Source organism: Vigna unguiculata, chromosome 1 (genome assembly GCF_004118075.2).
Source record: "Vigna unguiculata cultivar IT97K-499-35 chromosome 1, ASM411807v1, whole genome shotgun sequence".
NCBI classification, from domain to species: Eukaryota; Viridiplantae; Streptophyta; class Magnoliopsida; order Fabales; family Fabaceae; genus Vigna; species Vigna unguiculata.
This window is the reverse complement of record NC_040279.1, coordinates 29,193,684-29,208,996: the sequence shown is the minus strand read 5'-3', so window position 1 is coordinate 29,208,996 and position 15,313 is coordinate 29,193,684. Positions and strand designations below refer to the sequence as shown.

General features: G+C 34.7%; 2 protein-coding genes across 2 annotated transcripts; both read right to left on the bottom strand.

Moving 5' to 3' along the window:
- Window positions 1–590: 590 nt before the first annotated feature.
- Window positions 591–3,560, bottom strand: LOC114178347 (disease resistance protein RGA2-like). Its single transcript, XM_028064191.1, has one exon. It carries the CDS (start codon window positions 3,389–3,391, stop codon window positions 752–754), a length of 2,640 nt encoding a protein of 879 aa, XP_027919992.1. The 5' UTR covers window positions 3,392–3,560; the 3' UTR covers window positions 591–751.
- Window positions 3,561–5,560: 2,000 nt separating this feature from the next.
- Window positions 5,561–12,005, bottom strand: LOC114173568 (magnesium-chelatase subunit ChlH, chloroplastic). The gene is made up of 5 exons (XM_028058053.1): window positions 10,348–12,005; window positions 10,020–10,102; window positions 6,932–8,734; window positions 6,316–6,792; window positions 5,561–6,096 (listed from the first exon to the last, which is right to left on the bottom strand). The coding sequence occupies exons 1-5, from the start codon at window positions 11,756–11,758 to the stop codon at window positions 5,719–5,721; spliced, it is 4,152 nt and encodes a 1,383-aa protein (XP_027913854.1). The 5' UTR covers window positions 11,759–12,005; the 3' UTR covers window positions 5,561–5,718.
- Between the last annotated feature and the right edge of the window lie 3,308 nt (window positions 12,006–15,313).

The following is a 15,313-nucleotide window of genomic DNA, read 5'->3' as shown; positions in this document are numbered from 1 at the left end:
GATGGATTGTGGGCTAATTTGTCAGATGCCAAAATAAAGTTTACTGGGATTGGAATTTTCAATCGGCTAGTCCTTTTTTCCGGCTTGCCTCAGTCAAATTGGTAAGCCTAAGACAGACCAACCGATTCCTCCACCCATTAGCCCATTATTTTCTAAATTAAAATCAAACTAAAATAATTTGAAAGATTAATTTTTCAACATTATTGGTGGAGAAAGTCATTGCTTTGTTTTAGATTTCTCTTCATTATGGGAGAATTGTTTACATTGCATACTTTATTATTTTTTGGTTATTGTTATTATTGTCCCATCAAATTTCCTTCTATTTGCTGAACAAAAAAGAATCTATCAATGAAATAGCGAAAACTATGATCCTAAGACAACTATGATAACTAATGCAAGTCAATCACACAGCAGATCTAAAATGGAAGGATTCTGAACAAATTAATGACATGAATAGAATCGAAATCTATAATATGTAGTTCAAAGATAGAACTCTTCTTCTTTTTTTGTTATTTCGGAAGAATATGAATCTAACAGAATCAAAGCAGAACAGATTGCATGTTAAGAGAGACATGCACAACAAAAAAATCCAACTAACCCATATCTTTTATGTCAAATTAATTGTTGTAACGTTCAACAGATGAGCCATAAAAGTGTAAATATCTGTCAAGATAGCCACAAAATAATATTTATGTTAGATGACTTCATACATTATAAGAATTTAAATGCAGCCTCAATGAGCATTTCAATTTTACTGAGTGCAGTTCAAGCCCAGTCGTGAAAGCATTTGAAAAAGGAGTTTCATTTTCCTTGTTTTTCCAATGGAAACACATTTGATGTGAGCAATGAAGGACCAGTACTCACCAGAACGTGGTTCACATTTTCGACCCAATTCAGGATAACCATCTATGATCAAATCTTCAAGGGCTCTTAGGCAGTGCATGTTACTTGGGAAATCCAACAACTGAGGACAGTTAACTATATGGAGCATCTTAAGTTGAGTGAGTGTGCTAAGCCACTCGGGAAGCACCTCAAGACAATGACAATTTAAAATTATCAATGTTCTCAAAGTGTTGGCAGCTGCTTGAATCCATTCAGGCAGCGTCTGTTGCCGTGGACATTGCTCAATATGCAGATATTTCATCTTCAATCTTTGGATAGCTGTTTCACTGTTCAATGACAGGTTTAGCATCACGCACCTTGTTACTATCAGAACATGAAGTTTAGGGAGAATATGCAGAGGTAAGGACTCTAGGCTCCCACATGATTGAATGATCAAAACTTCAAGGGACGAGAGTTGAGCTTCTGCCCCTTGGAACAAAAACTTCAAATTGTCACAGTATTCAAAAATCAAAGTATGAAGATTGTTCAAGGTTGCAAAGTCATCCTCCGACAAAATAGACTGTTTTGTGGTTATATACAATTTTCGGAGGCTGATTAACATCCCTAATCCTTTAGGCAATGTTTCAAGCCCCAAACATCTTCTTAAAGACAACATTTCTAAGTTTTGGAGTTTGCAAAAAGAATTCGGAAGTCTTTTTATTTTGCAGTTATTATCAAGACTGAAAGCTCGCAGATGCTCCAATTTAGCAATTGAATTAGGAAGTGTCTCAAAAGTGGAATTACTTAAATCTAAATGCCGCAAGTATTTGTATCTTTTTATCCAAGTTTCCAAAAGAGATTCACTGCCAACACCCACTCCATCAACGGGAAATATTATAGTTCTCACACCTCTGGACTTGGGGAACAAAGTATGGCTTAGTGAATCATTTTCAACAACTGATATATGCCTTACTTGCTTGGGTATATTGCTAGTATGCGAGTTCACCATTAGAAACTCCTCTTTCGCAACATACAGCGAAAGATCATGTACCAAATCATGTAGTTTAAAATAGTAAACTGTGCCAAAGTCCTCAAAGTCCTCCAAAAATGACCTTGAATGTAACTCATTAATATATAGTTTTCCAACATTCTCTATCTTCTGACTTCCAAATGGAGATCGAAGTAATCCAAGTGTGGCCCAAAAGTTAGCAATTTCAGCACTGGTAAAGCCAAAATCTTTTGGATAAAGAGAAAAGAAAGCAAAACAGTGCCTCAAATAGGATGGCATTTGATCATAGCTCAACTTTAGAGAAGGTAAAATGTCATCTTCCTGTTGTTTCAGGTTCCATAGCTCGTGGTCTCTCATAATTTCCCATCTTTCCGAATCAAAAATTGAGAACAGGGAACTTCCTGAAGTTTTCACTGCTAGTAGAACTCCTCGGCATTTTTTCACTATTTCTTTTCCAATATCCACTAGATTTGGATGTTCTTTTTCTTCACCTTCCCTAAATGCCCATTTCAGAAACAGAGATAAGCAATTCTCCACAGAAAGACCTTCTAAAACATAGGAGGGAACGGTGCCCATCATTGAAGCAATTGAGTTACTTCGTGTTGTCACTATGATTTTGCTTCCCAACGCACCAACTTTAATTAAATCTTTCAACTCTATCCATTTTGCACGATTATCATTCCATACGTCATCCAAGACTAGTAGATACTTCTGACAAGAAAGTTTGTGTCTAAGACGACTTTGTAACTGCTCAATATCTAAGTTGTTCATGCTTTCTTGAGGAACAACAGAAATGGTTGGATCAGAATCAGAGTTGATGATTTTAATAATTATCTGCCTTAGGTTAAAGTCATCAGAGATACACACCCACATCTTCAACTGGAAAAGATCATCCATTCTCTTATCATTGAACACCAACTTTGCAAGTGTGGTCTTCCCCAACCCTCCGATACCTACTATGGGAATAACACAAACATTTTGATCTCCATAACCATCACCACGAGGGTGGGGTTGCATCAAAATCTTGATAATTTCTTCCTTCTCCTTCTCCCTTCCAATCACCCCTGAAGCATCAACATGAGAATAAGTCATTTCTCTCCTTTGCATAGGGCTGTGATAAAAAACAATCCTCTCAAGACCAAACTTGTTCCCATCAGCTGCTATCTTATCTAATCTACGTGTGACATTTTTTATTTGCCAGGCCATCCTAAAACGGAAAACAAGGGAATTAGATGAAGAAAACAAGTGGTTTACCTTCATGCTGGTGGTGCCTGAAGCTTTGAGAACTTGTTTTCTCAGGTTTTGGCACTCAAATCCATCTAACACATCTTCAGCATCTAAGCATACGTTTTGAATCTGCCTGAGCCATTCACGCAACCCATGCTTCTTGTCCTTCTTCTCCTCAGCATCCAACAGCACGCCTTTTACAATTGACATGGTGTCTCTGAAACTTTTCACATCCTCATACAGATCAAAGGCTCGAGATATTTCTTCATAAAGATTAGACGCAAGCTTCCCTAACAGTGATTCAGCGATCTCGAAGACAAAATATTCAGCCATGTTCTTAGTGAAAGAGCAGAAAGTATTTGCTATAGAAGTTTATGTTTGTGAGGAATGTGCCTCCACGTCTATGACACCAGTATAGTCTTATGATAAGTCAACCAATTGAGTCAAAGTCAATTTGTTTTTCAGTGTTTAAGGCTAAGTGTTACTTTTAGTGTATATCTTATGACAGTCAATCAATTTAGTATTTTAGATTTGTTATAATGTTTATTTTGATTTTTTTTTTAATTAAAACGTTAAATGGATTAAGAGAGTTTTAAAATTCTCAATTTAGTATTTTATGTTTTTTAATAGTTCATTTTTCTACTTGATATTTTTAAGAAGTTTCTTGTTTATTCTTTTTAATTAAAATGTTAAATAAATTAATGGACACTTAAGTTAACTAGGACTACTATGGCAGCAAAGCTTCATTTGTTCCATGTTCAATACAACAATGAACATCAGGAAAAGTTGGTACCAATTGGTAGTAAATGATTTAAAAGATCAAGACACATTGATTCAAATCCTTAAAACAATAGGCTTGTGGTCGTTTTTTATATACTACTTATCTTGTTTGAGTGGGACTCAAACTCTCATTCAATCCTAACAATTAGTTACATTAAATACTATCAACCAATGTTATGCAGAAAATTTTAGTTTTTTTAGTAGATAAAATATGTGGAAGTTTAATATTATCCTATTAAGCTTAACAATTAGGTTTATATTCATTATTAAATTCTTTTCATGCAGGAAACTAATAGAAACCATCAATTTTGAACCCAAACCTTTATTTGTTCACAGGGATTGGTATTCAGAACTGCAGAGATACTTGTGTGAGGAGATCAAAAATCATCTTACGAAATAAACCTTCTTGGTGTTTGTTTCTTTTCCTGACCGGTTCCATCTCCTATATATATGTCCTCCTTCTTCTTTTGTAAAGAGAGACCATATACTCTTATTCACATCAACAATACACGTCTTTTTTTCATGTTCATTCTCTCCTCTGTTTTCGTTCTTTCCCTCATGTCTACAATGGCTTACACTGAAATCAGTAGCACTTGCATATGGAATTCGACAAGGTCATGCAAACTGGATCAAGGATGGTTGAGATGGTTTCAGAGCTCTTCTTTTGAAGGGCTCTGCTGTGCATCCGCTGTTCTTTTCTTTTTCTTTTTTTCTTGTTTTGCTTTCTTAGTTTCTTTTCTCTTTTCTTTTTCTCTCTTTTCCAAGATGAGTGCAGAATAGGTGCAGCCTAATCCCACTCAACTAGTGCAAACCATTTCTTTACAAAGTCATCTTTATCTTCACCCTGGAGAGAATCCTTCTGGACACCTCTAGTTACCATTCTTGGAGCAGATCTTTTGTTATGGCTTGAAGCGCCAAGAACAAGTCAGAGTTCATTAATGGTACTGCACCCGAGGCATCAAAAGAAGATGCTTCTTACCAGGCTTGGAAGAGATGTAATAATATGATCGTTTCTTGGATCGTGCATTCCGTGTCACAGACTTGAGGAGTAGATTTGAGGAGTAGTTCTTCCAAAGAAATCTTCTGAGAATTTCGGAACTACAAATGGAAGCATCATCATTAAAGGAAGGAGATCTTAGTTTCACATACTTCTTTATGAGATTAAGAACCATTTGGGATGGATTTGATAAAGAAACTCATAGAACGCTAACAATTAGTTACATTTAATTGTATCAACCATTGTTGTGCAGAAAATTTGTCTTTTTAGTAGATAACATGTGAAAGTTTGATGGGTATATTTTTCATAGAAGGATTTTCCAACAATCTCCCTCCAAGATCCAAGAGTGAGTCTCTCTTTCATATGGTATATATTCCCAGGTGTATGGTGACCTACTTATACTCTTGTGGTTATGGTGGTGGTACTTTTATAGTGGTCCAGTTATTCTGAACCATCGACTCTGATACCAGATATGGATTTATATATAACGATTTTCAGTGGGTGAGATTTTATATATGTGATATGACCTACTTTTAACCGACAATAAACTTATGGATCTTTCATCTTATATGATGTATAATTTTATCACTTTTATCTAATGTGAAACTTTGACTCACACATGAATTATTCCTAACAAAGTTTAATATTATCTTATTAAAATTAATAATTAAGTTTATACTCATTATCAAATTCTTTTCATGCAAGAAACTAATCGAAGCCATCAATTTTGAACCGAAACCTTTATTTGTTAACATGGGTTGGAGTTCAGCACTGCACAGAGAATTGATCTCAAAAAATTGAGAAAAGTAAACAAAATCACATTAGAAAGGTGTTCTTTTTTCTTCAATGTTGTATTCTCTTTTCAATAATATAGCTATGAACTTTAACGATCAATGCCTTCAATTTTGTCTTCCACCTCCGAATACAACTGCCTGAGCTTCTCAATATTATCTTCTGAAGTTTCCCAGTAACCACGTCCATTGGCTTCCAAGAATGTCTGCACCAGCTTCCTGAAGGAGTTTGGATTAGTGTTCATGAGCTTGTTCAGCATCTGCTCATCTTGAATGAAAGTTGTGTTGGCTTCTTCGTACACCCAGTTGTCAACTTGGCCTGATGTTGCACTCCATCCCACTGTATTGGTCAGTCTCTTCTCAATCTCACGAACACCCTCATACCCAGTAGACAACATGCCTTCATACCACTTTGGGTTCAGCAATTTGGTTCTTGCGTCAAGTCTAACTGTCTCAGAAAGTGTGCGAACCTGAAAACATTATGTATCCACAAGGTCATAACAAATTCTTAGTTGAAGTGTGTAAGTTTTTATTTTAGTTTATAGAGAAGCTTAATTAATTTTACTTCTCCTGTAGGTATTTATTGCACAGTTTATCCAAGACTCAGTGAGATCTGAGGATATTTTCTATAGTTTGGAGAAATGTCAAACCAAGCTTGAAAATAGGAGATTCAATGGAACAATTTATACCTGAGCATTGGCAGTAGTTGTATCTGCAATGTATGCACTGGGCTTCTTCCCATCTTTCCTTAGATTTTGAACCAGATTAGTTGGGTCTGAGTCAAAGTAATGGCTAACATCAGTGAGGGAAATTTCTGATGAATCAAGGTTTTGGAATGTGGCATCTGCTGTGCTGAGAGCCATCTCAAAGACTTTTCTTTTCTCAGTCATGCCAGCACCAGGGGCATCAGAATCAAAGGCAAAAGACTTTCTGCTAAGATACATGTCTTGGAGCTGCTTCTCATCATTCCATGAGGAATTCTCCACAGCCAGGTTTATGTTTGAGGAGTAGGAGCCGGAGGCGTTGGAGAAGATCCTTGTTGCTGCCTCTCGAACTTCAACTCCAAGGGCTTGAGCTTGTTCTAACGCATGCTTTCTTACATAGTTTTGCTCTGCTGGTTCATCTAACTCAGCAACCATTTTCACTGCTCTGTCTAGAAGGTTCATCTGAGTAATGAACAAATAAATAAATAAATGAGCAACCAAAGCAATGTAGCAACTAAAAGCCTAATAAAATAAATATAACAAAGATCTTGTGCCAAACTTAAAACCTTCATTAATGGAAAAAAAGCAAGTGAAGTAATACCTGGTTGATGAAAAGGTCTCTAAACACTCCTGAGCAATTAACAACAACATCAATCCTAGGCCTTCCAAGCTCTTCAAGACTTACAGGTTCCACCCGGTTTACCCTCCCAAAGGTATCAGCAACCGGCAACACCCCAATCATCCACAAGACTTGAGCCAGTGATTCACCATAGGTTTTAATATTATCAGTTCCCCACAATACAAGTGCAATTGTCTCAGGATATTTTCCACCATTCTCAGCTTTCTGCCTCTCAATCAACCTGTCTACCACTATTTTGGCACTCTGCATTGCAGCAGTTGTAGGAATAGACTGTGGGTCCAAGGCATGAATATTCTTTCCTGTTGGCAAAACTTTAGGGTTTCTTATTGGGTCACCACCAGGCCCTGGCTCCACATATTTACCTTCCAAAGCTTGCTTTAAACTTCCCACTTCATTATCAGCCACAACCAACTTCAAGCATTCTCCCAGGAACATAAACAAGACTCTAAGTTTTTCCCTATCAGCTCGGTAAAATTTGGTGTTTGACAAGTGCTGAATCCATGGCTCATTTATGCCAAATCCAAGGATTGAGCTAAGCCTATCAGCTACATCAACAACTTGACCCTTACTATTGGTAGTGCGCTCCACAAAGGCAGTGATTGCTCCACGTGATGCCTCTGTTATTTGCCTAAGAAGCTCTACATCCTTCAATATTCCTTTGTTACTTCCTCTATACACATCTTCTATATCTCTTCCAACAGTTTCGGCCAATATTGCTGGAAGAGAAGAAATATTATCTTCAGGACGATCAAGTGCAGCAATGTTCACCAGTGTAGCAACTGCTTCCAAAGCTGAGGGGGGCTCTCCAATGATATGAAGCCCACAAGGTAACAGTCGAGACTCAATCTCCATGATCTTGGCATACACCTTTCCAACCACCAGATCACGCTCTTTAGGTGGGATCTCTACACCCTCATCTGGCAGTGTCACATCTTTGTCAAGATTACACTGTTTAGCTGTGCTGATAATTGAACTCACAATTTGTGCCCCACGGCCAGTGTCCTTGAGGGACTGATATGAGGAGATGAGCTCACTTAACTGCTTAAGACCTTTGTAAAGTCCAGCATTTTCGGCAGGAGGAGTCAAATAGCTGATGGTGTTTGCATAACTTCTGCGCTTGGCTATGGTGGCCTCAGAAGGATTGTTTGCAGCATAGTAATACACATTTGGAATATTACCAATTAGACTGTCAGGATAACAGACATCACTCATCCCCACCTGTTTTCCAGGCATGAATTCAAGGGAACCATGCGTCCCAAAATGAAGCACAGCATCAGCTTTGAAGATTTTCTCAACAAAGGAATAAAATGCTGCAAATCCATGATGAGGGCTAGCAGATTTGGAGAAAAGAAGCCTCATTGGATCCCCTTCATAGCCAAATGTAGGTTGAACACCTATGAAGACATTACCGTATTGCTTCCCATATACCAACAGATTTTCTCCATCTGCATTCAGATTGCCAGGGGGTTTTCCCCAATTCTCTTCTAGTGCCGTGGAATAAGGAGTCAAATTTTGGTACTCTCGGACGTTCATTTTGTAAGCAATGTTCAAATTTGGACTGCTGAATTGAGCTTCTTTGTCATGAATTACATCTTCAATCAAAGCTTCTGGAGTCTCTGGAAGGCCGTCAACATTATAACCATCTTTTTTTAGTTCTTTCATAACTGAGTATATGGAGGCAAAGACATTGAGATAGGCAGCAGTTCCCACATTTCCTTTGTCCGGAGGGAAACTGAAGACGGTGATTGCTAGTTTCTTCTCTTCCTGCATGGATGCGATTTATTTAGCAAATTCCATTAACAATGCCAGAGAGCATAGATGATAAAATGGTGCAAATTCAAAATGCTGATGAATGTAAGAAAGAATTACTTCAGTTCACTGCATACAGATGGATTACAGTACAACCAAGATCGAAGACAATAAGATGGGGGAATTTTTTTGACACCATAAAAACAAAATACATGAAAAAATTAACATTGTTCCACAACTTAGTTTTCTTTATTTCCTAGTATTGATGTTCTTCTATTCAAAAAGGAGAAGGAATAGAGAGCTAACAAGGTTGAAACTTGAAGCATGTAACCAGTCAAATACAACTACAGGAGTGCAATATAAAGTATAGCAGAAAACAAAAATTCATTAATAGGAAACCCTGTTTCCCAGCTTAGTCTCTACCGTTTTATACTTCTCTATTTCTCTATATACTTGTTTGGTAAACAACGAGGTTAAAGATAAGACTTCAATGATACTCGCAAATCCAGAACAAAATAAATATAGACTTAAATAGAATGTACATGTTGTCTTTTACTGTAAAAAGACATTGTAAATTATGCTTTCAAACAACAGAATTCTCACTCAGACATTACATGCAAGTCATTTCTCCTTTGAGTATATGTCAAAGGAAAATACTTTTTCTAAGACATTATCTTCTATTTCATTGAAATTAACTTCATAATAGATACAGAGAAAATATAAAGAAAAGTCGTATTGGGTATCAGCTTAAATCTTTACCAGATTATTTCCATAATGAGTATCAAACAAATAAAAGAAAAGGGCTTATATAATTTGTCTGAACTTTTCTCCGATTTCTTATTCTAGTTCCTAATATAAATTTTGACAAATCAACACTTTATTTAGTCAAGCGACTTGTCATATCATCAAAAAGTCTTGCAGGATTCTCAGGTGTAATTTGTTATATAAACTATGTTTCTAATCTCACATGTTCAGACAAGTTAATGACATCAAACTAGTTGATGAGAAATTAAAAAGTACACATGGTTATTCCGTCAAACTCCTTGATCACATGGCAAGTCACCAGGCTGCCAAAATCACTATTACGTCATTAATTGATATTGTTACTTTATAGCAAGGAATACATGTGGTAACAGAAAAAAGCTCTGGACTTTGACTAGTCAAAATTCAAATTAGGGAATAAAAACAGAAATCTGAAAAAATGTAGGGACAAAATAGATACTAAACCATGAGTTAATGGTACAAGTTTAGGATTATTGCTCGCAAAATTGCAAAATATGTAGCAGGCTTGGTTAAATACCTTTGATTTTCTTTTCAATTCAGCCCATCTGATTGCCCTGATGCAGAGTTGCTCCACTCTCTTATGAAGAGCATGAGATTTTCCTGAAATTACCCCAATTAATCAATAAACAACAGAGAAAATCTGAAAAATGATAAATTTTGAATATCTCAAATGATTCCAATATCATGCTTTTATGGAAATGTTGATTTATTAGTTCTGAAAAGAAAATTCTCCCAGATTCCTTTTTAAAGATTAATGCTTAAAACATAAAACTTAAGACATCTGCATCATAATAGCCATCTCAAAAAGTTGAAAGTGGGTAGTAAAGAAAAGAGATCATGATTACCTGTTTTAGGATCTCGACCAGCGAAAACAATTGGCTCCATGCCTCCATCTAGCTCTGGCAGAGCAACTTGAAGAGCAACCTGTATTGGATGCAGACCAAGAGTGCTGTTGAGCCATTCTTCTGTTGTCTGAAACACCAGTGGCAGAGCAACAATGTAAGGAACATCAAGTTTCATCAAAGCTTCAACCGCCCTTGGATGGTCCTGCCTTGCTGGCCCTCCAACAAGAGCAAAGCCAGTGAGGGATACAACAGAATTCACAAATGGTTTCTTTGTAATTGGATCAATGAAGAACTTCTCCACTGGCCCAGAAAAGTCAAGTCCACCAGCAAAAATGGGAATGACCTTAGCCCCTCTAGCTTCCAGCTCCATGATCACAGCCACATAGTGTCCATCATCACCAGTCACAATATGACTCCTTTGCAAAACCAAACCAATGACAGGTGCATTCTGAGACTTCAGCTTCTCATTTGCATCCCTTCTAGTACCATACCAATTCAAATATTCCTTCACATCATCGTACATACAAGGAGCCAAAGGGTGCCAAATTCCATTGTCCAAGTACAAAACCGGATCAGAATACTCGATCTTTGTACCTTTCAGTGCTGGAATATAAGATCCAGTAATCATTTTCAGGAAATTCTGCAAGTTATCAGGAGATCCCCCAAGCCAAAATTGCAGACTCAGTATATAGAGCCTGGCATCCTGAGCTTTATCACTTGGCAAATACTTCAAAACCTTTGGCAATGTCCTCACAAGCTTCAACATGCTGTCAGCAAAGCCAGCAGACTGAGGCTTCTTTCTCTTGAAAAGCTGGAAAAAGGGACTCTTAGATTGGCCAAGCTGTGACATGCTGAAAGAACCCAACTTGTTAAGCCTCATCACTTCAGGCATTGATGGAAACACCAAAACTGCATCAAGCCTGTCCCTTTCTTTCTCCACTGCAGCTTTGATCTTGAGAGCAAGCTCCTCCACAAAAATCAAAGACCCAATGAAGATGTTAGCATCCTCCAAGTCCTTGCAGAAAGTCTTGTACGTTGAAGCGTCTCGAAGCTCCTCAACCAAGTAACCCACAACCTCAAAGGAAGCATCTTTCCTTTTACTGTTGAGAGCCAGGACTGCAGCAGTGAGAGATGATTGGTACTGGGCTTCAAGAACCACATACACAATTTTAACCGTTGGCAAGTTTTGGTCATTCTCTGGGACAATTCTACGAACTTCTGGGGTGGTTTGGGTGAATAGACCATTGCCAACGGTAGCACATTTCACTCTCAGAGAGGATTTTGAGCTACCATTATAACCAGCTTTCTTGGGAAGGAAAGAATGAAGAAAAAGACGCTTTTGGGCAAGAGAATGAAGCTGGTCAGGTTTAGAGCTTGGTAGAGTAAGCGATGAAGATACTAAAGAAGCCATTGATAATCAAGTTATGTAGGAAACAACAAATTCCTCTTACAACAAATTGAAGACTAGAGAAGGGAAAGGAAAACAAGTCAAGCAAAGAGAAAATTGCTTTGAAAGAAAAACTTGGGGCACTCAGGAGCTTGTGCAGTTCTGCTCCGAAAGTTATGCACCCTTTTCAAAGGTGTGTGTTCTTTCTCTTATGTGGGTTCTTGGAACCATGAGTAGCTGTTGGATTTTATGTGTTTTGTGTGGATGAAACTGAGAGAAAAATAAGAAGCAGAGAATTGAAACAATTAGTAATTTCAGTTGGTGGTGAGAGTTAAGACCACGTGGCCCAATGGATTGTTAAAGAAATTAAAAAATTTTGAGCTTTTGTGAGTGTCACAGTGTTTATGTAAGAGAGTGACAAGGTGGATGACACGTCCTTGTTTGCACTATCTATTAGAGTACCATTGCTATATCTCTCTATCTGTTGGGTTCTCATGCGATGGAGTCTCTTGAAATCTGATTGGTGGAAGTGGATTTCCTCAAAAGTGGTTGTAGAGGAGAGAGAAGAGGAGTGAATATCTGATGATGATGATGATGAGGATGAGAGAGAAAGTTTGAGATTTTTTCATTTTGAAGTGGTGGAAGGACTTTTAGCTTCCAGACAGATTCTTTGCTTTTAGAATTTGTGTTCCACATTGAAAAGCGTCAGTAGTTTGTACTTGGTCTTACGTTTGCACAAAACTTACCACAGGTTCCGCAGATCCACTATGTTGCTTTGATCTCTGTTTTTTTTGTAATTGAAGTTACGATTTTGTTATTAAGATTGTAATGATGTTTTAAGCGTACAAGTAGTGCTAAACAATATTAAAATAGTGAGAAGAAGATATGAAAGTTCCAGTTTCTGTGATTTATAATCAATATAAAAGAGTGTCACGTTAATAGCATTTATGAATATATAATTAGAAAATTTCTTTCTGGTTTGGTTAATCTTTTTTCATAATAAAAGACCACTGCATTACTTCCTCTATAAAATAAAGGGAAAGGTAGTCGATTACGAGAGAAGAATTAAGATTAACATTGCCAAATTCCATTTTTTTTTTCATACGTTTTGAATATTTTCAGTTTTTATTACAAATTCTTGTAATTTTAAAAAACTAAATCAAGATATAATAATAAAAAAATAAAAAGGAATTGAACTCTATGATTAATACGTTTTGCGGTTTTTAGCGACTAATTTATTAAGTTATAATAAAAAAAATTGTTTATTAAGTAATTTTTAAAAAATAAAAATTAAGCTTAATATTAAGTTCATGATAATTTAAAAAATTTCAATTGAGTTGATAATAAATTTTAATAACTTACTGAATACATAATAAATAAAAAATTCAAGAATTCAAGAATTGAATGTTCGCAGATAACTTTTTTTTTTCTGTTAACTCAGTAATGTAGTTGTTAGGTGATTAACATTATTTTGCTATGTCACAATGTTATTTTATTAATTTTAAATTTTTATAAATTATAATTTTATAATTTATGATTTTATAATTTTATAATTTTAAAATTTTATAGTTATATTGGTATATCGTTATATCGGTATATTATCATGTTGTAATATTATCATATTGTCACATCGTCATAACATTATATCAATTATATCGTTATATCATTATATCAACTTATCATTATATCGTGTTATCATATATTGTCATATTGTGATATTATTATATCGTCATATCATATATCGTCTTACTGTTATATTGTGTTATTGTTATATCGTTATATTGTCGTATGTGCATATTGTTATATCATCGTATCATTATATCTTCATATTGTAAGCTTCATAGTGTTATATCGTCATATCATTATATCATCATATTATTATATTGTCATATTGTTATATAATCATTTGTTATATCATCATATTGTTATATCATGCTATCGTTATATCATTATGTCATCATATTGTCGCATCGTCACATTGTGTCATATTTATAAAATTGTCTTGTAGAATTATAAAATTATAAATTATGAAATTATAATTTTAAAATAATAAAATTATAAAATTATATGTGACGATAATTGAACAAGGTAACATGGCAACATAATAACCACGTCAGTCACGTAATAATCACATCACTGATAAGCAAGATAATGATCACATCAGCCACTTATCACTCAGATCACTAATAAGTTAATAACAAAGATTCAATTGAAACAAAATTTATGTACTGAATCTGACTATAAAAAAATATTAAAAATTCAATTCGAAATTGTGAAATTTATCAAACACTTATAGCATAATTAATCCTAAAAACTATCATAAATTTAGTTGGTAATAAAACGTTATTAAATTAATATTTTGTCGTACCTTAATGGTTTACAAACCAAAATGCAATGAAATAACATTCGTCAAATATTACTTACAGAATTAAAAGCCTAAGTTAGAAACAAATTGTATTAAAACAAAAACTTCTGATATATAAAAAATAAAGCACGTTAAATAAACAATTTCCATGCAATCATTAACAATATACTTAGGTACTTAGGGAGGTCAACAAAATCTATATATACGAGTATCCATGAAAAAAAAACCCCGCAACAATAGGAAATAGATATTGGACATTGATACCCGCAGGTAATGGATACGAGTATTATAGTATTCGATCCTTGAATACATGTATCCGCTATACTCTAATTTAAATTAAAAAAATTATTAAATCATTAACACATTGATTTTAAATTGGTTATTTTTTATCAATGGGTTAGTTTTTATCAGTTGATTTTAAAAAATCTCCATTTATTTGTAAGTTGTTATTCATCATTTAAATGAGTTATTGTCACTTTGTTTGAACTTTATAAAGATTATGCATTGTATTTTTATTTAAATTTATGGTTAATTTTTTTATTAAATATTAAATACTCATTTTGTAAATACTCGCAAGTATATATGGATATCCGTGGATATTAAAATAATATGCGAGTACTCACATAACGATAACAGATACTTATACATATAGGTACGAGTACGTGACAAATATTTATCCAGCACGTGAAAGTTACTATTCATATCATATTCGCCTGTTGACACCCATATATGTAACAAAACTAGTTAAAACTCAAATAGAAATGAAAAATTATTATATGAAAACTAGTCCATTTTTAACTGTTATACAAAACCAAAACAAATTGTCAAATTTTTTGTATGATAAACTTATTTTGCCTTTTTTTTCATTCCAAATAAAAAAAATATTTTAGCCTTCTACTTAGAAAAAAAAGGGTACGTTTATAAGTCTTTGAAATCCCAACAAAAATAAAGAAAACTAATTATATAAAGCTACCAAGAAAACTGCTACATGATTCTACTTAAATTTTAGTAAAAACAGTTATGAATTAAAATTCAAAAATTAGTAATTATAAAATGATTATTTTATAAGATTATAAATAATATAAAAAATTATTTAAAAATAATTAAATGAATTTAAAATATTTAAGAAAATTAACTACTAAAAAATTACTTTACAAAATATAGAATTTGTATTGTTTTAATTAATTATTCTATTGTAATAAAAATATAAATAT

Excerpts from the sequence above, each read along its gene's own strand:
- LOC114178347 (XM_028064191.1), bottom strand. The coding sequence starts at position 3,391 with ATGGCTGAATATTTTGTCTTCGAGATCGCTGAATCACTGTTAGGGAAG.
- LOC114173568 (XM_028058053.1), bottom strand. The coding sequence starts at position 11,758 with ATGGCTTCTTTAGTATCTTCATCGCTTACTCTACCAAGCTCTAAACCT. Across the intron at positions 10,103-10,347 it reads TGGTCGAGATCCTAAAACAG|GAAAATCTCATGCTCTTCAT; the intron begins GTAATCATGATC and ends GGGTAATTTCAG. Across the intron at positions 6,097-6,315 it reads CAACTACTGCCAATGCTCAG|GTTCGCACACTTTCTGAGAC; the intron begins GTATAAATTGTT and ends TAATGTTTTCAG.